The sequence below is a fragment of the Pan troglodytes genome, chromosome 7 (genome assembly GCF_028858775.2).
Source record: "Pan troglodytes isolate AG18354 chromosome 7, NHGRI_mPanTro3-v2.0_pri, whole genome shotgun sequence".
NCBI lineage: Eukaryota > Metazoa > Chordata > Mammalia > Primates > Hominidae > Pan > Pan troglodytes.
The window spans coordinates 81,722,609-81,749,896 of record NC_072405.2 but is presented as its reverse complement, the minus strand read 5'-3'; the positions used below and the strand labels follow the sequence as shown (position 1 = coordinate 81,749,896).

At 47.2% G+C, this 27,288-nt stretch overlaps 1 protein-coding gene across 1 annotated transcript in view; it reads left to right on the top strand.

Annotated features, from left to right (window-relative positions):
• Positions 1-2,810: 2,810 nt before the first annotated feature.
• Positions 2,811-27,288, top strand: part of SBSPON (somatomedin B and thrombospondin type 1 domain containing) — a 31,281-nt gene continuing 6,803 nt past the window's right edge. The window contains exons 1-3 of the mRNA XM_009455509.5: positions 2,811-3,134; positions 17,077-17,271; positions 26,427-26,517. Coding sequence (XP_009453784.1) covers positions 2,921-3,134; positions 17,077-17,271; positions 26,427-26,517 — 500 coding nt within the window. The 5' untranslated portion in view covers positions 2,811-2,920. The remainder of the gene's footprint in view (positions 3,135-17,076; positions 17,272-26,426; positions 26,518-27,288) is intronic.

The window sequence follows — 27,288 nt, the reverse complement described above, 5'->3', positions numbered from 1 at the left end:
GTGAATCGCTTGAGACCAAGAGTTTGAGACCAGCCTGGGCAACACAGCAAGACCTAGTGTCTCCAAAAAATAATTAGCTGGGTGTGGCAGCATGTGCCTGTAGTCCTAGCTACTTGGGAGGCTGAGGTGGGAGGATCGCTTGAGTCCAGGAGTTTGATGCTGCAGTGAGCTATGATTGTGCCAGCGCACTCCAGCCTGGGTGACACAGCAAGACCCTGTCTCAAATAAATAAATAAATAAATTACTATGTTCTAGAATGATGAATAGGTAGATCTCCATTCTCTCCCCACTCTCACCCCCCCACCCCACCCCCATAATTTTACCAATCCTGGACAGCTTCCAAAGACAACACTTCAGAAGAAAGTGTGTCTTCTAAGGTGCATTTTATTACTTCCTATAGTCATCCACCTGATCACTGGGATGATTTCTGCTCTCCAAACATCTCCAGGGCAAGGAAAACAAAGCCACTAATTGTTACAGTTGACTGCATCCAGTTTCCAGTAAGGATGTGAACTCCATTGCTTTAAATGTCAGGGTCCTCTGACTTTGCCCATTCCTGCAGGAACTGCTTCCTTTGCTACAGCCTGCTACGGGAGGCTTTTCTTCATATTTTCAAGACAGTACAAGCTTTAACTTGAGATTGTTTCTTTTAATGTTACTTACCAGAGACAAACTCCTTTTTATCTGTGCTGTTAAAGTAGTAATCATTTGTGGTTTTCTTTTCCTTTCTTTTCTTTTTTTTTTTAAGCGACAAAATCTTTTTGCTTTCCCCTATTTTGCACACAACCAAAACTGCACTTGTCTTTGCTTGGTTTAGGCTTAAATTATGGAGTGGGAGTGGGGTGGACATTAGGACATTAATAGATATTTAGTTCCCACTAACATCGCCTCGTCTCTGTGGGCATCTCACAACAATCTGAAAAGATTTAGTGTTCTATGTTTGAGTTGAGGGCACTGAGATTTGTCAGAAATCACAGGATCAGAACTAGACCCAGATTTTGTAATTCTGGAAGCTAAATCTCATGAGCACAGACCCCCTAACTTTTTGTTTTCGATTTCCAATTTTGGTTTTGTCTATAAGGAAAAGGGCTGGTGGGGGTGGGGAGCGGGCTGAAAAAAATGGTATTTGAGCAGGCATTTGGCATTATACTTTTAATTCTCTTAAACCAGACCTCCTCTTCTCCTTTCTGTTATCACTTCGTTTCATGTTTTATTCCTGAAAGTGAACTTGTCGGCGGATCATTTTCCTTTACATCTTTCTGGAACTGTTCCAGATTATTATGGCATTACAAAAAAAGTATCTGCCTAAAGGCGTTCTATAAAGCAGACAGCCTTAGAGAAGGCGTGGGTATAAATTACATGAATGAGTTAATACAAAACTGCTAATAAAATCTGTGACATGGGAAAAGGCAGAGGGTATAATTTGCTGGCAGTTATTTAGTTCCAGCTACAAAAACTAAAGATACACACCCACACCCACACACATATAAATATATATGTATATGTTATTTCTTTAGACTACAAAAGTAAGACAGACTTACCTAAAGATGGAAAAAAAATCTCAACGTTGAGAATTTATTTGTATAAGCTCACAAAGAAAAAATTTCTTTTTGACTTTAGAGTGTGCTTTTCTTGGAAGATGAAATAAGATTACAGTCTCCACTGGTCAAACTTTGTGGTTAGAGTTTATAAGATAATATTCTTATAATGTATTAAATCTTCTTCATTTCACAATGTGTTTTGTATGGTTGATTACCGTATTGTTTCACTACTTTTGTAGTCAAGTTTTTCATTTCTACTTTTGTTAACTTTTCTCTCTGATGAGTAAAGAAAATTCCTCTGTAAATCCTTATATGAGAAAGAAAGAAAGTCTATGAAATTAATTTGATTTCTTAGGTTCGCAGATGCAAAAAACGTTATATTCCTGGTTTCACATAAAAACCATATTAGGGTAAATGATTTAAGAACATAAAATGAAAATTCCAGAATAAATTTGGGTGAACAAAAAGAGTGGTGCAGAAAACGTAACACATTTGGAGAGAAAGGGAGAAGAAAATATATATATTAAAAGTTAGGCAAGCATTTTATTAAAGTGAAAGTTCTAAAATATCAGTACACAGAGTTTTTAGGGGGAGAAATTGGTTTATCAGAAAACAGAGCCCCGTTATTTTATTTGTTCTTCCCACCATTCACAAATTGCCTCCTCGTGAAGCGAAGTGGCATTTTCCTGGGGCAGAAGAGTCCCATTATAAATGCAGCAGAAAGAAAGGATGTTTCTTTGGACTTATCTCCTAGCTTCTCTGCGGCCTGCGGGGACTGAGAGGGTGGGCGAGCTGGTGTCCACTTTGTATTTGAATGAGCTTTCCCGGGCGAAGGCGGGGTGGCCCGCGCAGAGTGCTGCTGAGACACGTTTGGTGCCCATCGAGTGCTCTTGGTCTCATGGCTTTAGAGTGAAAATACCCGCTCGTTAATGTGTCCCCAGGCGTTAGAAGTACAGTTTAGAGCCAGGAAATGTGGCCTCCCCCGCCGGGCTCCTGGCTACGCCCCGGCACCCCACCCCGACCCCCGCCCCGCCAGCACCTGCTTTTCAGCTCCCGCGCCCCGGAGGTCCCCGGGCTGGAGCTGGGGCGCGAGCTGGCAGCGGGGAGTGGGTGGCGCCCGGACCGTCGATTGCGGGCGCGTCCCGGGAACTGCAGCGCCCTCCCCACCTGGGCAGGGCAGCCCCGCCACCCGCCCGGGCCTCGACGGGCGCGCCGCCAGGGCTGGGGAGGGGCGGCGCGGAGGGCGGGGGCCAGGCGCCGGGCAGGGCCCGGCTGTGCCTCGCCGGCCGCTCGGGCAGCTCCCGGGCCGCGGCCAGCCGAGGAGCAGAGCGCTTGCCCCGGGGGTCTGTCGAGTCGCAGGCGCCGCCGGAGCCCTGGCCATGAGGACCCTGTGGATGACGCTGTGCGCGCTGTCGCGGCTGTGGCCCGGGGCCCAGGCCGGCTGCGCCGAGGCCGGGCGCTGCTGTCCCGGCCGGGACCCCGCCTGCTTCGCCCGCGGCTGGAGGCTGGACAGGGTCTACGGGACGTGTTTCTGCGACCAAGCCTGTCGCCTCACCGGGGACTGCTGCTTCGACTACGACAGGGCGTGCCCAGGTGGGTGGTCAGGCCGAGAGTGGGGCGCCGGCCGTTCGCCTGCAACCAACGGGCACAGGGCAGGGCGCTGTGCCAAGGACCTCAGTCCCTGAGCCAGGTGTCCTCCAGCCCCTTTATCCCCACCCATCCCCACCACCGCCATCCAGGTACGCCCGGCTCCGTTCATCCTAGGGTCTCCCAGTCCCCTCCTAGACATCGAAGTGTCCCCCCACCCCCAAGACAGACCAGAGCCCGGATGGAAGGGCTGGATCCCGCTGTTCTCCAGCGGGATGGAAGGGAGCCCGGAGACGAAATCTCCGACTCAGAAACTCCAGATGGATAGGGCCACCTCTGGCCGGCAGAGATGGCACTGACAGATAAGGGGCATGCCCCTGGGCCAGGCTCCACCACCTTCATTCTGTTAACCCTCAGGGATCTTTGGGGCTGGTGAGGGGTGATGAGGGCAGGATTGTGTAATCTTCCCACTTTGTGCCAAGGGCGTGCTCTGGGAAGGTATTAACACTTTCTTCTGGAGAGCAAGGTCTTAAAAATCTGAAGATGTCCTCATCTCTGGACCCCAAAATGTAGAACAGCCTCTTTCTCCTAGGAGGTGTACAGTATGTTCTTGGAATTTAATTTTCTCTGTACAGCATGACAAGGATTTTATCTCGAGGTCCCTATTATGTTGTAATCTTGCTGGTTTTCCTTTAGGGTCAGTCTTTTTCAACTTTAAATTTCCCACAGTATCTCACAGTTCCTTGTCCCCGTAAGGGCTCAATAAAAGCTGGTTTATTAAAAGATAAAGGAACAAATGATGAGTACAGCCTTGAGGAACAAGGTGTACCTGAGAGAAGCCAGCCATGGAAGTGGAAGTCGCCCTGCTCCTGTTAATCACATCATCCCCAAAGCCACACAGATATTAGGGTTCGAGCTGAAGGATCCCGACATGTGGGAGCCTCAGCATTTTCTGGGGCTATGCCATTCCCTGGGCAACCGGATACCCAGTGGCGGGGAGCACCCCTCCTGCCTCTGCGCTGTTTGAAGAGGGCTTCAACCCGTGGCCAGGCCCGATGCTGAAAGAACACAGTTGAAAGCATTAAGATTTTTTGACCCTGGTTGAAAGCTAATGATTTACCTGTGAATATTGATATTCTTTTTGATAAAGCTTTTTGATAAGCTTCTTTCCCTTTCTGGCTCTAAGGTCAGAGTATTTTACTACTAAAGTAAGATGGAAGAGTCAGCTATTTAGGAAATGCAGTGCCCTTGAGCCAGGTAACTCCAGCCCCTCCTCACAGCATCCTAAACTGTTGGCCTCATTTCCCTGCATGACTCAAGCAAAGCCTCTCTCTCATGAGGCGCTTGCGTACATTTTAAAGGTAATTATGGAATTCCTGTGACCCAGCTAATGTCCCCTGATCTGTGGTAAGCGCAGGGATAGAGAAGTGACGAAGATGCAGTCTCTGCTCTCTAGGACTTTCTACTCTAGCTGGGCAACCTGTGCAAACTCCTGTTCGACACACTTAGCACTGAAATAGGTGATCCAGGAGCTGACCTGGAAGGGAGCACTTAAAAGACCCAAGGAATTCAAGGAAGACTCACCTGAGGAAGTAATGGGCGAGCCTGGGCCTGGAGAATGAGGAAGAGGCCTGCTGGAGGAGAGAGAGGCAGGCTGTAGGAGGGAAGCCCAATGTCACAGTCCAGCAGTTACTGTGGGCATCACCTGCTTGTGCCAGGCCCTGTGCTAGGCCCTGAGGCCAAAATGGTGAACAGGACAGATGCTGGAGGCAGCCAGATCTGGAGAGATTCAGGCACATAAGAGGGATGAGGACAGACAAGGAGAATGTCTCGAGAAGAACTTGCTTTCTAGTGAGACCTAACAGCGCTCCCAGGAATTGGAAAACCCTGTCTTCATTTGGTCAAAAAGAAATTGCTTATTTTCAGTCTAGGCGGTAGAATAGTGAGACAAAGAGCCTATGGTTTTGGAGTGGGGATTTAGTGGGTAAGTATGGAAGCGGTGAGACGGCCTGCTGTCTTGTGAAGCTCTCAGAAATCACTGTGAGTGTGTGCCCCAGAGGAGAGCTGTGAGTGGGGGAAAAGGAGATGGTGTCAGATTGAATTTTAAAAGGAGCATATTCTGAAGCCCTCAATACCCTGTGGCAGAGTCAACAGAGGACCTTGCAGGCCTAGAAGGAAGCAGGTGCGGGACTGAAAAGCTCCGTGTTGAGAAATTCCCTGTGCCTGAAGTTTCTTGCGAAGGGAGGAGGAAAACAAAGACAATTGGAAGGTGGCCACTTGGTGGGACTGAGCCTGCCCCTCCGAGGGTGAGGGCAGAAGGCCCGGAGCCGAGAGGCCCAGCCTGCTCAGCCCTGGACCCGTGCCACAACCATGCCGACTGTGGCTCCTGGGCAGGGCGGCCACCGCCTGCCTCCCAGGCTCAGAGCTGACCTGGCAGCTGGAAGCTGGTTCGGGGCAACTCCTGGAATGCAGCCTTCCCTCTCACAGATTCTAAGTCTCAAATATTTGTTTTTTATTTGTGATTTTTTTTAATCCCAGAAGTAACCCGAATGCCTCAATTTTGCCTCTAAAGGCAGAATCCTGGGTTCAGCCTTTACCCTGGTGCTGTTTGGCTTTGTGACTTTGGAGAAGTCACCCTCGTGGGGCCTAAAGTACCTCATTAAAGCGGAATGATACTGCCAGGCAGCAGTGACTCATGCCTATAATCCCAGCACAGTGGGAGGCCAAGGCAGATGGATTGCCTGAGCTCAGGAGTTTGAGACCAGCCTGGCCAACATGGCGAAACCCTATTTCTACTAAAAAGACAAAAATTAGCTGGGTGTGGTGGTGCCCTTGTAGTCCTAGCTACCCAGAAGGCTGAGGTGGGAGGATCACCTGAGCCCAGAAGGTAGAGACTACAGTGAGTTGTGGTTGTGACCATGCCACTGCACTTCAGCCTGGGCCACAGAGTAAGACCCTGTCTCAAAAAAAAATGGGGGCAGGGGAGATGAAACCACTGTGTGGGACTGTGGAGTTGACAGAAGGAGGCTATGCCTGGCAAGCCCAGAGCACTGCACCTGGCATGTGGTAGACATTTAGGTAGCAAATGTACTGTTGGTTGGCTCTTAGCACTGGTTGACAGCGGAGAATATTTTATTTGATTAAATATTTACATCATAATTTTCTGACAACATATTGCTATAATTTGTATTTGTTAATATTAAATCATAAATACATTTTATTCAACTCACACCATGTGCCAGATACTTAATACTTTGTCTCATTTAATCCTCCCAACAATTTTTTTTTTTTTTTTGAGACGGAGTCTCATTCATTCTATCACCCAGGCTGGAGTACACTGGCGTGATCTTGGCTCATTGCAACCCCCACCTACCAGGTTCAAGCGATTCTCCTGCCTCAGCTTCCTGAGTAGCTGGGATTACAGGCACCTGCCACCATGCCCGGCTAATGTTTTTGTAATTTAAGTAGAAACAAGTTTTCACCATGTTGGCCAGGCTGGTTTCAATCTCCTGACCTCAAGTGATCCACCTGCCTTGGCCTCCCAAAGTGTTAGGATTATAGGTGTGAGCTTACCACGCCCAGCCATCCTAACAATTGTTAAGAAAGGCAGGTCAGGTCCACAAACCCATATGACAATCCCAATCTAAAAAGTGCTAACATTTGAAAGCTTTTTCATAACTCATTTGGTGGCAAAAGTCTCACCTGACTTGCACTGATAGAAGGATATTGATAATCTTTGTTTATATTTTGCCTCAAAAATATTAATCTATTTTGCAAGGATCTGCTCCAGACCCTGCTGAGGAGAGGGGGACACCCCAAATAAGGTACATAGACTGTATTCCCTTTCTAAGATCCAGGAAGTCCTGAGTACTGAGACTCAACTGCCTCAAGCATTTGGGAAAAGAACCTGGTGACCTATACTAGCATTTTTACAGACAGAACAGCTAAGGCTTTCCAAGGGTTTCCATTACTCAAGCTAACACCAATGAGCAGAGCTGAGATCTGAAGTGCCTGATTTCAGACTGCCAATTGCCACATATATTTGCCAATTTATGGCTATTACTTATTCCTAGATAAATCAGGTTTCAGCATCTTAGAACCCCTAGTTACTCTATACTCATAGAACCATTCTGCCTCTTAGACTCTCTTCTTCTCTCTTTTTTTTTCTTTTTGATATGGGATCTGATTCTGTTGCCTAGGCTGGAGTGCAGTGGCGTGATCTCAGCTCATTGCAACCTCCACACTTCTGCTTCACAGGTTCAAGTCCATCTTCCCACCTCAGCTCCCGGAGTAGCTGGGACTGCAGACGTGTGCTGCCAAGCCTGGCTATTTTTTGTGGAGATGAAGTTTCCCCATGTTGCCCAAGCTGGTCTCCAATTCCTAGGCTCAAGCAATCTGCCTGCCTTGGCCTCCCAACATGCTGGGATTGTAGGTGTGAGCCAGGGTGCCTGGCCCTCTTTTCCTTCTTACCCATTATTTTACCTATTGTTGCTGCCTAAAGCCTTTTTTGACTGATATTACATTCAATGTGAATGGAAAATGTAACTGAGTCAGTGTAACTAAGCATGCTTTACTTCTATTCCTTCTGATTTTTTCATCTTGATAAATGCATTATTATTATTGTTATTATGTGGCTAAGAGATGAAATACTGGCATTTCTTTTTCTAAGTAAAAAGACTTTTTTTCTCAGGTAAAAACTAAAATGTTATTGAATCTATACAATTACTAAACTGTCAAAGACATCTGTTCTAGAATGATCTCAGGAAATCTCCTTATGACAATGGCATGAGTTTCAACACCAAGGGAGCATCACAGCTCCCTTCCCACCTCCTCTAAAAAAGGGATGGAAAATTCTCCACTGGCTGTGCCTTACCAGGGATGGGGAAAAGTAGAGTGGGGGAACAGATCCAAGTTACCCTGCCCTGGAAGAACTTCTTGGAAAACTTGCTTATGAGGTGGATAACATCCCAATCTCTGATTCTCCAGCTGGGTTCCTAGAATTTGCATTTTCTAAGATCATAGAACAGTAGTTGCATTAGATCATTGATTGGCAGCTTAAGGAGAGGGTAATAATTAACCCAAGTGAAGCAGGACAAATATTGAATAGCCTATATGGGCTGGTGTCTTCTCCTAGATTTATGGAGAGTCTAGGAAACAAACTAGTCAAAGTCTGATGACATCATATCTGGAGGGAAAGAGGCACCATGCTTGAAAATATGGGCTCCAAACTCACCCAAAGGAAAGATGCCAGAGTCTACGATGATTTAGAGAGTTGAGGCTTTACAGGAACCAGAACAGTCTGAGAGACATCGCCTTTGGCTTTGAAGAAAAAAAACGAGTGGGGCCTGACTGGAGCCAGTATTCAAATGGACTTGACTTAGCAGAATTTGGCTGCAGCCCTGGGTGAGCAGTGAAGGAGGGTCAAGTTGTTAACACTTCACATTTCCTCCATACCAGGCGCTCTCCCAAGCACTTCACAGTTATTAACTTACTTGGATCCCACAACCCGCTGATGTTAGTCCTCATTTTGGTCTCGTTTTACATACGAGGTAAGCAAGGCACAGACAGGTTGGGTAACTTGTCCAAAGTCACACCACTAATAACTGGTGTAGTGAGATTTGAACCCAGGTCATCCGGATCCAGAGGCCATACGTCAAAACATGATGTTTTTCTGCCTCAGAGAAATGAGGTCTTATGAGAAGCAGTGTGCTTTGCGGGGTAGGCCCCACATAAACACCAACAGAGTGAGCAAGGCTTCTCCCTCCATCTACTCGGGGCTCCTCGAGGGCAGAGTGTGTCTTGCCTGTCTTCATAAACTCCAATGGCTATCATGATGCCACTTAATAATGTTTGTCAAAAGAATGTGAGCAGTCGTCCCACCCATCCCCACCAGGTGATGTTATCCATGGCTTCAGACGGCACTGCCATCCAGGGTGGAGCCACATTTCCTCTATAAAAGATTTTCTTTCCTTAACTACAAAATATATGTTTGTTGCAGAAAATTTGGAAAATACAGAAATGCACAAAACAAGAAAACAACTCACCTGGAAACCTGTTACCCAGAAAGAAAAAGTACTATTATCTTTTTTATTCATATCTTTTTTTCTCCTGGGTTACATAGTATATAAAATTCTATTTATCAAATGACACAGCTCATGTCATCTTGCTAGTACTTCAGGAACTAGTTCAGTAAATGTCTCAAAAGAAAAAAAAACCCCTTTGGGGGCCAGATAACATGGTTTCTGCAAGAGGGGGAGAAAAGTCTTGATCATTTTATTTGAGCTTTCTGAGGGAGTAATAGGCAGTCGGGGAATGTAGTCTCATTTGGCTTTCAGAGAAGCTTTGACAAGGTTCTACGGAAAGAGGAATACACATGGAGAAAAAGAAAGGAAGATGATGGCCGGGCACAGTGGCTCATGCCTGTAATCCCAGCACTTCGGGAGGCCGAGGTGGAAGGATCACCTGAAGTCAGGAGTTCGAGACCAGCCTGACCAACATGGCAAAACCCCATCTCTACTAAAAGTACAAAAAATTAACCAGGCAGGGAGGTGCGCTCCTATAATCCCAGCTACTCGGGAGGCTGAAGCATGAGAATCTCTTGAACTCAGGAGGTGGAGGTTGCAGTGAGTCGAGATCACGCCATTGCACTCCAGCGTGGGTGACAGAGCAAGACTCCGTCTCCAAAAAAAAAAAAGAAAAGGGAGATGATATATATTTAAATTTGTGTCACTATGAGGTGTGCATGTGTGGGTGTTGGGGGATAATAGGGCTGTTTTATTTTTCTTCCACAGAATGTGAAGAAACAATAGCTATGCATAAATGGGTACTGCTGTGGGTACGGTGTAAGAACATTTCCTTAGGAATGATTAGGACTATTTGAACTTAACGATGTGAGGGAGAAAGCACTTGTTTGTGGGTGGCCTTAAACTTTTAGATGGCAAAAAGCCAAAAGGCAGGGCTAGATTACAAAGGAGAGTGCTTGAGTCTCTGTGATTAACCAAGGAGACACTGCTACATGAAAACAAGAACAAGGCCTCACCTCGAAGAAAAAATAGTCCAAACTCTCTTTATAAAATGAATGGCTCTGGCTGTCGGCTCATTTTGTTGTCTCTGTGTGCATGTATTTGACATCACCTAGAAAAGCATTTGAAAAAATATATATATTTTTAAATGACCCTTTGGTACCTAAAGGCTGAGAATAGGGTGTCTTGCTCTGGCTGGCACAACTCCTCGAACTGCAAACAGACCTGGAGAAAGTCCAGTGGTAACTCCGAGATGAGAAGTGCCTAGAAAGATGGGTCCAAAAGCAGAAGACATGACCTTGGAGAGTCTGGCTGGGAGGAAAGGAGACCTCCCCAAACCATGAGTGGCACAGACCATGTCAGACTATGAGTGGCATAGAAAAGGTAAGCATGGATTTTTTTTTTTTTTTCACCATATTCTGAAATTCTTGAGTGAGGGAAATTTGGATCAAATGAAAGGAAATGCCATTTTGTGCCACAGATAATAAAAGTAAAGAAGCTTGTTACTTTCAAAATGTGGTCCTGGCAGGAGATATAAATAGATCAGAATGGATCTAAAGGACTTGTAGCTGCCAGGAGAAGCTTGGACCTACCTGATCTTAAGGCACAGAAAACAATGCTCCTTCCGATGGACACCCTTGGGGCCATTGCTGCCAGGAGAGCCCACACTCTGGGCCAGGCTAAGAATTCCCATGGGTTTGTCTGTGGGGGCTTCTGATTCACTCGTCTCCTTCCACCCCACTTCCTTCCTTTGCTGGAGCCTCCTTCAGTACTTCGGCTTCTAACTAATGATATGAGCAGATCAGAGTCTGTTTCAATGTAGAACATTATCTAGGGAGGAGGGGAAACATGCCCAATGCCATTTCATTCATTCATTCAATGAATATTATTAAGCACCTACCATGTGCCAAGCACCAGGAATGAAATAAAAAACTATCATGATCCTCAGGGGCATCAATAATAAACACAACAAATGAATAAGTAATTATGAATTATGGCAATGCTACAAGGTGAGGAACACCAAGCTCTGAGAGGAAATAAGTGTGTGTGTGTGTGTGTCTGTGTCTGTGTAGTGGGGCTAGGCGAAGACTAGAAAAAGCTGGCCAGAAAAAGACTCCCTGAAGAGGAAGTAGTTAGTCTGGGAGTTAAAGGGTGAGTGGGACCCAGCCATGCCCAGTGTGGGGAGAATATTCCCAGCAGAGTAAAAATGTGTACAACGGTCCCAGGGTGGGAAAGAGCTTGGTGTATTCAAGGGGTAAAGAGGCCCATGTGGCTGAACTTGGAGCAGAGGTGGGCGGGGAAGTGCAGGTGGAAGTGGAAGGTCAGGCAGATGCCAGGTCACACAGGAACAGAACCTTGTAGGTCACAGCAGGGAGTTCAGATGTCAGATGAAATCCAAAGGAAATGAGGGAGTTTAAGTCATTTATACTTTTAAAAAATTAGTGATACATCTTTTAAAGTAATTGTACTTGGACGTGACTGGCTATCTCCATTAGGACTGTGAAAATGTGCTGCACTCTTGTGTGTGATTCATTACTGAGATATATAACTTATTCTCCTTTGGCTGTGGTAGGAATCTCTGATAACTGGAAAGGTCTTGAGAAAGGGGGACCAGTTGGTAAATGGGCAAGGACTTGATAATTTCTTGCACTCTGAATCTACATCCATTATCTCACTCTCCAATGAGCTGAAAGCCAGGGGTGCCCACCAGACCTTCAGCAGAGCTTTTAGCTTTTTTTATTTTCTGTCTGTGCTCTCTTCTGTCTCCCTCTCTGACTCTGTTCTCCACTCCTGTATGGTGCTTGAGATCACCTCACAAATAAATTACTTGCATTTAAATCCATGTCTCACAGGCTGCTTCTGGGGAGACCCAACCTGAATATTAGCTTGAGTTTAAACAAAGAAGAAAAGAAAACAGCAAGCTTACTGAGCTTCCTGGCACCCATTAAATCTAGGCTTTCTTCTCCTAAAAGGGGTGGATGATGTCATCAAATCCTAACTCTGAAGCAACTGAGAAGCTGTGACAAACTTGGAGTCAAAGGCCACCATGCCGCTCCTAGGTGCCACAGTCTATCGGCTCCATTAACAGCTGGTGAAACTCAAGTGAAGATTGAGAAGGTCAGATTGTAAAAAGAATATTTTGATATGCTGTGAATAGATGTGAGTTAGATAAGCTAGTGGGAAAGGGGACATGAATACTATTGGCATCGTCCAAAAGGAAATCTGTGTCAGGCAGCTGTAATAAATGACTTGAAATAAATCTGTCAGAGGTTTCCGTACTTCCCCTAACCTCCATGACCAAAGATCTCTTGTGATCTATGATGGCTTGCAATCCAAATAATCAAAAGTTCACAAGCTAACCAACAATAGAATCTTTGGTGCAGAATAGGAATAAATACTTCTTAATTTATTTAATCTTCCGATGCAAAATATTTTGTGAAACACCTTTTTATTCCTATAATTCTGAGTGAGTGTTTTTTATTTTGTCTCATAATGAAGCTATTGAGATGTCATTGTTCTGGACCCTACAACTTTCTGATTCTCTTTATGGAGCTTTTAAAATCATGGATTGGAAAAACAGGATATAGTGTTTTGCTAAGGACAAACTTTAACGAATAGGAGCAACTTGATGCAATGATTGATTCTGTAATTTTGAGGACTTCAACTGTGAGACCAAACCGAATACAAGAAACAAATACTAGACAAGAGACACATATGGGTTAAAAGCGAGAGTGAGAGACTGTGTGGTAGATAGAGCTCCCTCTCCCCTCTCCCCTCTCCCCTCTCCCCTCTCCCCTCCCCCCTCCCCCCTCTCCCCTCTCCCCTCTCCCCTCTTTCCACGGTCTCCCTCTGATGCCGAGCCGAAGCTGGACGGTACTGCTGCCATCTCAGCTCACTGCAACCTCCCTGCCCGATTCTCCTGCCTCAGCCTGCCAAGTGCCTGCGATTGCAGGCGCGCGCCGCCACACCTGACTGGTTTTCGTATTTTTTTGGTGGAGACGGGATTTCGATGTGTCAGCTGGGCTGGTCTCCAGCTCCTAACCGGGAGTGATCCACCAGCCTCGGCCTCCCGAGGTGCCGGGATTGCAGACGGAGTCTCATTAACTCAGTGCTCAATGGCGCCCAGGCTGGAGAGCAGTGGCGTGATCTCGGCTCGCTACAACCACCTCCCAGCCGCCTGCCTTGGCCTCCCTAAGTGCCGAGATTGCAGCCTCTACCTGGCAGCCACCCCGTCTGGGAAGTGAGGAGCGTCTCCGCCTGACCGCCCATCGTCTGGGATGTGAGGAGCCCCTCTGCCTGGCTGCCCAGTCTGGAAAGTGAGGAGCGTCTCTGCCCGGCCGCCATCCCATCTAGGAAGTGAGGAGCGTCTCTGCCCGGCCGCCCATCGTCTGAGATGTGGGGAGCACCTCTGCCCTGCCGCCCCGTCCGGGATGTGAGGAGCGTCTCTGCCCGGCCGCCCTGTCTGAGAAGTGAGGAGACCCTCTGCCTGGCAACCGCCCCGTCTGAGAAGTGAGGAGCCCCTCCGCCCGGCAGCCACCCCGTCTGAGAAGTGAGGAGCGTCCTCCCTCCTCATCCGGGAGGGAGGTGGGGGGGGGTCAGCCCCCCACCCGGCCAGCCGCCCCGTCCGGGAGATGAGGGGCGCCTCTGCTCGGCCGCCCCTACCGGGAAGTGAGGAGCCCCTCTGCCCGGCCAGCCGCCTCGTCCGGGAGGGAGGTGGGGGGGTCAGCCCCCCGCCCGGCCAGCCGCCCCGTCCGGGAGGGAGGTGGGGGGATCAGCCCCCCGCCCGGCCAGCCGCCCTGTCCAGGAGGTGGGGGGCGCCTCTGCCTGGCCGCCCCTACTGGGAAGTGAGGAGCCCCTCTGCCCGGCCAGCCGCTCTGTCCGGGAGGGAGGTGGGGGGGTCAGCCCCCCGCCCGGCCAGCCGCCCCGTCCGGGAGGGAGGTGGGGGGGTCAGCCCCCCACCTGGCCAGCCGCCCCGTCCGGGAGGGAGGTGGGGGGGTCAGCCCCCCACCTGGCCAGCCGCCCCGTCCGGGAGGGAGGTGGGGGGGTCAGCCCCCTGCCCGGCCAGCCGCCCCGTCCGGGAGGGAGGTGGGGGGTCAGCCCCCCGCCTGGCCAGCCGCCCCGTCCAGGAGGGAGGTGGGGGGATCAGCCCCCCGCCCGGCCAGCCGCCCTGTCTGGGAGGTGAGGGGCACCTCTGCCCGGCCGCCCCTACCGGGAAGTGAGGAGCCCCTCTGCCCGGCCAGCCGCCCCATCCGGGAGGGAGGTGGGGGGGTCAGCCCCCCGCCAGGCCAGCCGCCCCGTCGGGAAGTGAGGGGTGCCTCTGCCCGGCCGCCCCTACTGGGAAGTGAGGAGCCCCTCTGCCCGGCCAGCCGCCCTGTCCGGGAGGGAGGTGGGGGGTCAGCCCCCCGCCCAGCCAGCCACCCCATCCGGGAGGTGAGGGGCGCTTCTGCCCGGCCGCCCCTACTGGGAAGTGAGGAGCTCCTCTGCCCGGCCACCACCCCATCTGGGAGGTGTACTCAACAGCTCATTGAGAACGGGCCATGAAGACAATGGTGGTTTTGTGGAATAGAAAGGGGGGAAAGGTGGGGAAACGATTGAGAAATCGGATGGTTGCCGTGTCTGTGTAGAAAGAGGTAGACATGGGAGACTTTTCATTTTGTTCTGTACTAAGAAAAATTCTTCTGCCTTGGGATCCTGTTATCTGTGACCTTACCCCCAACCCTGTGCTCTCTGAAACATGTGCTGTATCCACTCAGGGTTGAATGGATTAAGGGCGGTGCAAGATGTGCTTTGTTAAACAGCTGCTTGAAGGCAGCATGTTCATTAAGAGTCATCACCACTCCCTAATCTCAAGTACCCAGGGACACAAACACTGCGGAAGGCCGCAGGGTCCTCTGCCTAGGAAAACCAGAGAACTTTGTTCACTTGTTTATCTGCTGACCTTCCCTCCACTATTGTCCTGTGACCCTGCCAAATCCCCCTCTGCGAGAAACACCCAAGAATGATCAATAAAAAAGAAAAAAAAAAAAAAAAGGGACACATATGACGATGGAATCCTGGGAGGCTAAGTTCAGTCAGAAAACCCTCCCCAGTGTCATCTTTTACCATAAGGACCAAGTCTAATTCAAGGCCATATTACTAAGTTCTGAGTTAATGCTATGGCAAAATTGTATTTTATAGTGATGTCCAAATGTTAATCTTTGAAACAAGTGCATTCTTTTGTATGCAATATTAAGTGTTGTTCAAGCCCAACACCTCACAACAGGACTAGCTAGACTCAAGGCTGAAGGTGGAAGAAAAGAGGCATTGAAATAATGAAGGATAGAAGGAGTCCTTCTCAATCAGCTCGCAGCCTAGGAGATCTCTTTAAATGCTTTTTGGTTTGATGGGCCAATGAAATTAGGAAATCAAGAAAATAAAAAGGGAAGGGCTAACAAGAGCCAACAAAAGCAGGAAATGACCTGTTAGTGTTTTTCCAAAAGATGTATGCATGGCAGATATTGGGAATGAACTGTAACGTGGCTTATTCTGGCTTCTTTAGGTAGTTGACATGTGATACCTGTGGGTATTTCATTGATGAATGAAAGCATGTTTTAAACTAGTATGGAAATTTTAAAATTACTGACATGTTTATGTTGCATGGGACCCTTTTTATGTCAGGGGTAGCTATGCACTGGCAAATCACATGTCCTCCAAAAACCGTGAATGCAGAAGTTCAAGTCAAGCTTTCAAAGAAGTCAGAGTGCTAATTCTTGTGGGAAACATTATGAATTAGAAAGTGTGAGGATGATAGGAAAGTGGATCACACTTCAAGGGGAAAAAAATGTTTGGCATCTAGGTCATGGGCATGTCTTCTGTCTTCTGGTTCTTTCCTTATATTTAATTTTAAATCCTGAAATAATTCAATTTAAAAGCTGATTACAGTCTGAGATACATTAAAACTTTCAATGAGAAAGTTAAACGTGATGCCATATTGATTTTATGGTCATGGTGAGGAAATTGCATTTTTAAATTACATCTTCAGATTTGTTAAGTGGACTTCACAATCAAGGAAGGAGAATGGCTTTAGTTGTCCATCAGGGGAATCCCAGTATGTATTGCTGGACTCCAGGGAGCAGCCCAGTGCACGGCTGTTTGCTGAGAAACCAGCTGAGCCCCACACCGACCAAATCATGTGGAAAAGCATAGACCAACAGCACAAACAAGACTCCAGGGCCAGATTCTTGGCCTGACACTGCCTCTTCATGGGTGACCGTGAATACTCTTTACCTCTCTGGGCCCTGGTGGCTCATCTCTAAACTTCAGCCCTCATAGTTCATGAGTCTACAAGCCATGGAGAAAGAAAATAGAGTAAACAGGAGAAGCTTAGAGTATAGGGGTCCCTGTGCATGGCCCTAAGCCCTGTTTCTTATGAAGACACATTTGCTGAGAAGAATTGACCTGAGTAGGTGATGGGATTGTTGGTGGGTGAAGTACATTTTCTTTTTTATACTTTTTTTTTTTGTTTATGTTGTCTATGATGAGAATGTCTTGTTATAATAAAAATGTTATGGGCAGGGGCAGATAAAATTAATACCAAGGAAAAACAAAAGCAAATATCTGATCTCAGCCCAGGGAGTATGAGAAATTCCCCTGAAAGCATCCGTCTCATCTCCTTGGGTGTGTTTCCCTGGGTCAGACCCACATTTAGGATCCCAGGGTATCCAGCTACTTCTAAGGGGTACCAGGTTATCAATTCACCATCGGGGTGGGCAGGTGGAATCAGTGTCATCTGGGACCTGCTGAGGCTTTGTGTGTGTCTCCTGATACAGGGCCTGGGGCCAGGCAAAGTTTACATGGAGCTAAACTCAGCTGTTTGTGTTGGCGGGAACAGCCTGGCAGCCTGGCGGGATTTACTCAGGTGAGCGTCCTATTGTGCTGTTTTTCAGCTCGCCCGTGCTTCGTGGGGGAATGGAGCCCCTGGAGTGGTTGTGCAGACCAGTGCAAGCCTACAACCCGTGTGCGGAGGCGCTCGGTGCAGCAGGAGCCTCAGAACGGCGGGGCGCCCTGCCCACCCCTGGAAGAGAGAGCTGGCTGCCTGGAGTACTCCACCCCGCAGGGCCAGGACTGCGGGCACACCTATGGTACTGATGTTTTCATGGTTGCTGCCTTTGTTATCTGTGATGACTTTTTGACCACTTCATCCTATAAAAGGCCATATGCTGTGCAGGGAAGGTTCCATGCACCACAGGGAGTGGTATGGGCCAGGCTGCCCAAAGTAGATAGGAAGCTCAGGAAATGCTTAATAAAGGAATTATGGCCAGCTGTGCAGACGCCTCCCTTTCCCTCACTTCCCTTGGTGTGTTTTATAATCCGATGGCCCATTCTCATTGTGCATGGACTCAGTAATGAAATAAACCGCATGCTTGTGGTTTTGAGTGAACTCAATCAAGCTGGTGATAAAGGACTTTAGATAGGAGGATGACATTTCACACAGCACAGTAAGTGTCCAGGAAGTATAATGCTATTTCACCTTCCACTGCAATTCCTGTTTCATTATGCACACTCACGCATGTGGAAAAATCGTGGAAAAATCACAGAATTCTAAACAATGATAAAGTGATTCTTTTATTATTATTATTATTTTTGAGACAGAGTCTCGCTCTGTCACCCAGGCTGGAGGGCAGTGGCATGATCTCGGCTCACTGCAAGCTCTGCCTCCTGGGTTCACGCCATTCTTCTGCCTCAGCCTCCCGAGTAGCTGGGACTACAGGCGCCTGCCACCACGCCCGGCTAATTTTTTGTATTTTTTAGTAGAGACGGGGTTTCACTGTGTTAGCCAGGATGGTCTCGATCTCCTGACCTTGTGATCCACCCGCCTCAGCCTCCCAAAGTGCTGGGATTACAGGCATGAGCCACTGCACCTGGCCTTTTATTATTATTTTTTAATGATTCGTTTTACCTGCCTCTCCTCTCAAGACTGGATTGGGGCTAATGTAATTTGAAAAGATCACTCTGGTTTTGGAGTGGCCAATGGAGGGGCCAGGAATCGGCTCATTAATGAGCCAGAGACCATACAAGGCTCACAGAGAAATAAATGAAAAAGCTGATGTGTTGATCTGCATTGAATCCAATAGGGCAAAACACTGACTTCTCAGGATAGCAAAAACCATATGTTTCTCATAGGAACGTGGAAATTTCATGTCAACACAATCCTTGTCAAGCCATTTTGTTTCTTCTTTTTTTTCACACACAAGTATTTATTGAGAGTCTACTTGATGCCAGGTGCTGGGCTGGCGCTGGGGTCACAATGGTTGATGTGGAGAAAAGTTGATGTGGAGCCTGCTGTCAGGTAGATCACAGCCTAGTGAGAGGGGTGCAATTATCAGATAATCCAGGGAATTAATGGATTTACAGCTGCAGTAATTGGTGCAGCTGGTAGCAAACGAGTGAGAGGTGCAGGGAGCGCTCAGCGGGTGTAATCAGGTGATTCCCATCGGTCTTGGGGGAGAAGGAGGAGGGGCTTTCCTGGAGATGGAGCTGAGGTATGTGGGGCTGAGGTGTGTGGGGCTGAGGTATGTGGGGCTGAGGTATGTGGGGCTGAGGTATGTAGAGCTGCCCAGGCAGGCAGACTAGTGTGGTTAAACCTGATGGCCAGGTGTAGAGGGTTTGAGGGATTTGGGAGCTGATCAAGGGAAAAGCTATATCCATGAGAGGCAGTAGCACAGCGAAGTTCACTGGGCTGTGCTTGGACAGGGCTGCATGAGAGAGGACGTCCTCACAGCATGAGACTGTTCAGAGGCTTATGGTGGGCTGGGGAGGAGGGCACAGCAACTCCTGGGGGAGAGGGAGATTGGAAAGGGGCCTTAAATGTCAAGGTGAGGTCATCCAGCAGCACAGTGGGGAGTCTTTTGGTCAGAGACCTCAGAAGGGCAGCAGCATCTTGGGGTCTGATAACACAAGGCCTATCAGTGGCCAACAGATGCTGGGTATAGTTTCACAGGTGTGCAGGCAGGCAGGCCCTAATGGCTAAAAATCTGCCTGTTTGTCTATTTAAAAACAGTTGCATGTATAAAAAATTTGAGTTTTGTGCCAGCATGTTTGTGAGCTAAAGGGTCTCAGCCTAGGGTGAGGAATAAGCATCTTTGGCTCTTTTATGTAACATGGGGGAGCACAAGGCCTGCATGCGATTGGCAAAGGAAGGTCGGCATGTGGGGCGCACAGAGAACACCCTATTTGGGATTCTGGGCTTTATCTTAAGAGCCATTGGGGTGTTCTTTGCCGGGGAGAAGATCACTGTGGTAGTGGAGTGGCAAATGGAGGGGCCAGAGTGTTGTTCCCCCATTGATACGGTGGTCATATTAAGGTCACAGGGAGGTCATTCAGTGCTTCAGACGTGGTTGCTCACAGACACAGCCATAGAACAAAATTACGCTCAGTCACTTTGCAGAGACAGTACACAAACTGCTCGGGGAGGAAGACACTGTAGGACATTATGGATGTTTTTGGTGGATCTTAAAAGCTAGCGCCAACCTATCTGGAAAAGCAGCCCACCTACTCCTGTGCCGTGCCTGACTGCTAGAGGGTTCCTTCAGCACATCGGGCTCTTCAGTGGGGCACCAGGCCGTCGCACTCACCTTCCCAGCCCTGGGTCTCTACACCAGGACAATGCAGGAAGTTGTTAGAGTCTGTGTCTTAACATATCTGTACTGAACAGCCTCCTTCCCTACTATCATAAAATAAAAGATGCCAGCTTGGGAAGAGAGGAGAAATCTCTACTCGAGGTAGGGCGGCTGGCATTTGCAGTCCTGACTTTGGTCCCCAGCATTCCCCTCCTGCTGGAGATGTCTTGGTGATGATTACTCCTGTCACAAGCTAGTTGGGGAAGACAGGACCCCTCCAGCAACCCTGTCTGATGATTCCTAACGGGTGGTCCTGGATCAGCAGCATTAGGATCTGGTTCCTCAGCCCCACCCAGACCCATGGGATCATAATCCCTGCATGTGGGCCCAGCACTCTGCGTTCTAGCAAGGCTTCCAGGGGCTTCGGATGCTCACTGGAGTTTGAGAGCCACTGCTGTAGCCCAAGCATGACAGATGCCCCTCTGTCATAGCTGGGTCACCTAATCAGCACTTCCCTGAAGGCAGAAGTTCCCAAAGAGTATCCTCTTTTATTAGAATAGTTGTGCAAGAAAAGGGATTAGTAGGAAAATATGTGGTAAATCAGACAGTTTTCTCTACCAAAGAACTTTTCAGAGCCTTTATTATGTGGATCTGCATTTTCATTCCATAAGAGAGAGAGAGGATTTGCAGTGTTTTCCCACTTAATTTGATTATATGATCCCCTTTTCTATGGAGCGTCCCACTAAAATCATTCATGTGCTGTGGAATGATCTTTGAAAAATGATGGCTTACTAGAGGAAAACAAGAGGGACATGAGAGGCAATCACGTGAACATCCAATTTGGTGGATTCTCCATGGGCCCCAGGCCCTGCTTGGCTCCACGCACTATGCATTCACTTATGTGTTTCATTAACTTAACACTCACTGAGCACCTCCTGTGTGTGCCAGCACTGTGCTAGGTTTTAGAGATCCAAACTTGATTAACAAACATATCACAGCTAAATAGAACTCACGGTGGTGAGCTCTGGGATAGAAGGAAACACAGGTTGGCGTGGGAGCATGGAGAAGAAGCCCACACTCAACCTGGAGGCTCTCATCCTGCTGCATGGTCACCTGTGTCCCTGTTACTGCCTTCCACCCCCACTAGACTTCCTGTTCGCAGATCAGGCGCCTTTGAGGCGCGGCACACGAATCCCTCATGTTTGCATAGCAGAGAGATCTTACAGGCATCATTGGTTCAGCCTTCATAGCAACCCCGTGAAGGAGTGTATTCATTTTCTACGGCTGCTGCTACAGATTACTCCAAATTTAGTGGCTTAAAACAACACAGATTAGGCCAGGTGTGCTGGCTCATGCCTGTAATCCCAGCACTTTGGGAGGTCGAGGTGAGTGGATCACCTGAGGTCAGGAGTTCGAGACCAGCCTGACCAACATGGTGAAACCCCATCTCTACTAAAAGTAAAATATTAGCTGGGTGTGGTGGCATATACCTGTAATCTCACCTACTTGGGAGGCTGAGGCAGGAGAATTGCTTGAACCTGGGAGGTAGAGGTTGCAGTGAGCCAAGATTGTGCCATTGCACTCCAGGCTGGGCAACAAGAGTGAAACTCTGTCTCAAAAAAACAAAACAAAAAACCCCACAGATTTATGATCTTACATTTCTGAAGATCAGAATCTGACATGGGTTTCCCCAGGCAAAAATGAAGGTGTCAGCCAGGCTACAGGCCTTTCTGGAGGCTCTAGGGGAGACTCTTCTTCCTTGCCTTTTCTACCTTCCAGAGGCTGCCCACATCCTTTCCTCACTGCCGCCGTCCTCCATCCTCATAGCTAGCAACAATGCATTTCTCTGTGCCTTTCTTCCGTTGCCACATCTTTTTTTTTTTTCTTTTCGTATAAGATGGAGTCTTGCCCTGTTGCCCGGGCTGGAGTGCAGTGGTGCGAACATGGCTCACTGCAACCTCTGCCTCCCAGGTTCAAGCGATTCTCCTGCCACAGCCTCCCGAGTAGCTGGGATTACAGGTGCGCGCCAACACACCCGGCTAATTTTTGTATTTTTAGTAGAGATGGGGTTTCGCCATGCTGGCCAGGTTCTGACCAGCTCTTTCTTAGGATCCTGTGATTACATTGGGTCCACCTGGAAAACCCAGGCTATGCTTCCTATTTTAAGGTCAGCTGAGCAGCAACCTTAATTCCACCTGTAACCTTAATTCTTTGCTCCCATGTAATATAACATATTCACAGATTCTGGGGATCAGGACATGGACATTCCTTGGGGGCCACAATTCTGCCTCCACAGAGAGGTAGGACAGAGTCATTATCCTTGGTTTACACCTGAGGACATTGGAGTTCTGAGAGGTGACAGCACGTGTGAAGGACTACTGGAACTAAAACCTGGATCTCCCGGCTCTAAGTCTTATGGGATTTTCCCACCTCAATAGTGTTTTGCTATTAACTGTCATCATTACAGCTAAAATTGTAATTACAGATTCTTGTAACTAAGTATAAATATAAATGCCCGTGAAGCTAGTGAAGGAAACATGATCCCTGAAGCTCTCTTATTAATGATTGAGTAGCTATTTCCTTTTTCCTGTTTCATTTAATGCATACCATGATTATATTTTTATTATAAAAACAAATTTAAAAAGCCACATTACTGAATGTGTTGCACATCATTGACAATTGTTTATATATATATGTGTTTTCCTCCTAAAAGGAGATCAATGTGCATTATTATAAACCATATGCCTCTAGGTAGATATTGTTTGTCAATTTTTCATTTTACTCTCTTCTGTACTATATCTACAGACCAGTGATCCCAGGCCTGCTTTTGTGACACCCCATTGTGTCAGAGGGCGTTATGAAATTCTCAAAGCAAATTTAATTTACTTTTATGTTCAAAGTAAGTAATATGCAATGCCCTGCTTTTAGAAGTGGAAGTTGTTGTAAAACCAAACAATGGGAGGCTGATAGAACGCCAGAAACATTGGCAAATCGCCTGTGAACAAAGAATATATTGCACTTGAATACTGTTGCCAGGAAGGGGAACTTAGATTTATTGGGGGCCTTTGTCCCAGGGATGCTGGGTTACGTGCTTCCGCACATTAGCAGAAGTGTGGCGGGAGGCAAAAATAATTTCTAAGTTATTTCATTACTTAAGTAATGAAGATTGAATTTGGGGGGTGTATTAAAAAGTGATGCTGGTTCTGGGACCTCCAGGCAGTCTGGCTCATGTGAGAGGGACCTTGGCAATAGAATGTGCCACCACCAAGCCCAAGGCCTGGGGACAGCCCTGGGTACCTGGCTTGCTCTTAGGATGCACCCTAATCCCAAGAGCATGAAACTGAGCTTGATAGAAAGTCCTGAAAAACAGATGGGCCAAGCTTGGTGGCAGATGCCTGTAATCCTAGCACTTTGGGAAGCCAAGGCAGAAGGATTGCTTGGGACCCAGAAGACCAGCCTGGAAAACAGAGTGAGACCCCATCTCTACCACAAACAGAAAATGGAAAACAAAAATGCAAACCCCCAAGCTCTCAGAAGATAGCTTCTGTGCTGGGTCCTTGCTTAGTCACTTACTACTTATTTTCCCTTCATTTAACCTCGGTGAGCCTCAGTTTTCTGATGAATGAAATTGGTATAACACCCTTTTACAAAGTTTTTGTTGAAGGTAACACATGATGTGAAATTACTTTGTAAATGAGCAGGCTATACACATACCAGGGGCCATGGTACCCAGAGGGTGACCCTGCACCCACTGTGTGCCCTCCCTGGCCTCCTCACCTCTCTCATAGACTGAGGTGACTCCAGATACAAGGGACTAAAAGTTTCTCTTTTCCTTTCTTAAATCTGACTTCACATAGAGCATAATGATTCGTGACAGAAAGGGAAAATAAAGCCAAATTTAAATAATTCATGGGAAAGATGCTGCAAACAGTACTGGAACTTTGTCATCTGTATTATTATAGAGGCAGTGGAGTGCCGCCCTGAGGAGTTTGATTTCGGAGACGTTGCCTGGCTGTGCTATATTTAGATGTGAGCCTTAAACACATTTCTTAACCTCTCTGTGCCATAATTTTCTCGTCTGTGAAATGGGGAAATAATAGGATCTATCTCAAGAGGCTTGTGAGAATTAAATAAATACCTGAAAAGTGACTTAGAGTTGTCCCTGGAAACTTAGAAGTGCGTATTTTTATTATTATAGAACCTTTTCCAAGAATTTTGTATCAGAAACTAGAATCATATATTTATGTTTTCCTTCCATTTCATAGCCTCTTTTTCTGAGCTATACATTAAGTACCTTGCCTTTGAACTTTTGTAATGTTATATGCAGTACAAATTTGATTACATAAATATCTGAGCTAAAGAATCCCCAAAAAATTACAGATGGACTTGTGTAATGCTGCATGGATTTAGCAGTAAATTGATTCTTCACTTAGTGAAGAAACACATACGTGTGTCTGAAGAACAGAAATGAAAATGTATGGGAGAATTAAATCCTTTAGATGTTTGTGTTTCTGATAATTAGGTCTCAGAGAAACAGAGAGGGATCCTGATATACATGCACTCACTTGTTCTTTCTAATTCTGTCTGTAGATCTTAGAAATGCAAACGCTACGGTCACATTTAGAAAACAATTAAACATGTCAGTGCAGCAAAAAAGAGCCACACAGGAACAAGTGGCTATCCGGTATTAGGCAGCTGCTCTTGTCTTTTTTTTTTTTTTTTTTTTTTTTTTTTTTTTTTGAGACAATCTTACTCTGTTGCCCAGGCTGCAGTGCAGTGGTGTGATCTCGGCTCACTCCACCCCCCACCTCCTGGGTTCAAGTGATTTTCCCAGCCTCCCGAACAGATGGGTCTATGGCCGAATGCCACAAAATCTGGCTCATTTTTGTACAATTTTTAGTAGAGACAGGGTTTCACCATGTTGGCCAGGCTGGTCTTGATCTCCTGGCCTCAAGTGATCTGCCTGCCTTGGGCTTCCAAAGTGCTGGGATTACAGGCATGAGCCACTGTGCCTGGCCTTTTGTCTTAAATTCCCTAGTAATACAAAAATAACTCCTCATTAAGAAAAGCTCAAAAAGAGTTAAGGTTTGTCATCTTGGGATAGTAAAGAGACAGGTAAAATCAATATGTAGGCTTGAAGCATCTATTTTGCAACCAGTATCCTCACATTGTTGAGTTCATGTTGATGATAACTTTGGTGTCTCACAAGTTGATATCAGCTTGTATCTACCCTTCCTGGAATCGCCCAGTTTCTGAAACAGAGGTAGAGGACTGCTGAGCCATCTTGGCTGCAAGGCTCAGTATAGGAACGGAAGACTGCGGGGAAGTAGGGCCTGTGTGTCTTGGCTGCAAGCCCATGACCTCATTCATTCACCCACTGGCCCATTTATTCCTTGCACAAATATTTATTGAGTGTGTAAATGTGTGAAGCTATAGTGATGGACAAGGCAAAACCCTGCCTTCCTCAAGATGACAACAGAGTCAGTCCAGGAGACTGACACCTATAGGTGTTATTATAGCAACAAATGCCTCCCTAGACTTAGTGATGAGGTAGAGAGGAGACACACAAACACAATAGAATTAAAGTGAGCAGAGACAGGAGGAAGGATTCTTGGTGCCATTTTTTTTTCTCTGACCCAGAGCATCAGAGTTGGGGTAGGGTTGTGGGGAGGAAGAGGGAAAAGAAGGGGACCACTGAAGACTTCCTTTCCCTGAGCTGGTGTGGGGACAATGCTGTGCAGGCTGGCACTGGGCAACCACATTGATACTATGTGGTGGGCAGAGCTTCCATGAACTTTTCCTGCTGTGGTTACCTGAGGCTTGGGGAAGACTCACCTTCTTTCCTCCTCTGCTTCTGCCTTTTTCTTTTTGAGACGGAGTTTCACTCTTTTGCTCAGGCTGGAGTGCAGGGGCGCGATGTCAGCTCACTGAAACCTCCGCCTCCCGGGTTCAAGTGATTCTCCTGCCTCAGCCTCCTGAGTAGCTGGGATTACAGGCACTTGCCACCACGCCCGGCTAATTTTTGTATTTTTTAGTAGAGACAGGGTTTTGCCATGTTGGCCAGGCTGATTTTGAACTCCTGACCTCAGATGATCCACCCACCATGGCCTCCCACACTGCTGGGATTACAGGCATGAGCCAACACGCCGGCTGCTTTTTTCCTTTCTCATTTTTTTCTCCCTTTGGTTGTCTGTTTTCTCTCCTTCCATCCGCTTTTACTCTCTTTTGTCTTCTCTCTTTCCTTCTTTGTTTCCTTTCTATTCTTTTATTTTCTTCTTATTTTTCCCTTTCTTTCTCTATTTCTCTTCCTTTCATTTTTAAAAACCTCCTCTTCTCTTCATAATCTCTATTATCTCACTTTTTCCCTTGTTCCCCTTCTCACCCCCATCTTCCTTTCCTTCTGGTTTTTCCTCCTGGCCCCTCTCCTTCCTCTCACACAGTTTTATTACTGCAGACAAATGTGCTTGTCAAAGGCCTGCAGGCCCCCTCCCTACCCATCTGTGTGCACACACATCTTTATTGAATTTGTAACTTGGCCTCATTTCACACCTTGATGGTGTGCCGTAGCCCTGTGAGTTTAGGAATGGAGACCCTTAGACAGGTACAAAACCAAAATTGGGAAACGATGCTCTGAGTACTTTGGCTCCCTGAATTCAACAGAAATCTCCCTTTTCCAGTTCCTGCCTTTATAACTACCTCTGCATTCAACAAGGAGAGAACACGACAAGCTACGTCTCCACACTGGTCTACACACACAGAGGATGCTGGGTAATTTCGTGTTTGTTTTTTTTTTTAATCATGTTTTTCAATTGTATAGTCAAGTCAATGCAAGAGGGTCAACTTGGTTTGTGTTTTCTTCTTCTTTCTACTTGCTCTTTGACTTTGGCTAAAATATGGACTCTTCATCAGAGTTGGGAAAATACTTGTCCCCTCCTGGTTTTTGTGGAGCTATAAAGATGTATCTACCTCTCAGGTCCAATCTCCAACAAGAAACAAACTATATACAAATGAGATTATTTTGTGAGCTTATTTTATCAATCATACTAAGGATGCTTCTCTTACAGTCTTTATGGGACGTTAGACTTCAGCACCACCTCTGTTTGGTGAATTTGAAAGTGACACACACTTCAACTCAGAGGTTTCTTATGGAAACCTATTGGCACAGGCTGGAAGTCACCTTCATGCTCAGCTGAAATCCATTCTTCTGCTGTCAGATAAGGGATACCAGACAGCTGCACGCTCAGGTCCCCACACTGCCCTCACTAGCATAAGACCTTGAACAACTTGTTCCACCTCAGTTTTTTCTTCCTAAAAAGTGAGACTGTTAATAACCTACCACATGAGGTTGGTATGAGCATTTAATGAGAAAATAACATTGAAGAGATGCCTGAGGCTGGGCCTGGTTGCTCATACCTGTAATCTCAGTGCCTTGGGAGGCTGGAGCAGGAGGATTGCTTGAGCCCAGGAGTTTGAGACCAGCCAGGGCAACATAGTGAGAACCCCATCTCTATGAAAAATAAATACTTTTTAAAAAAGAGC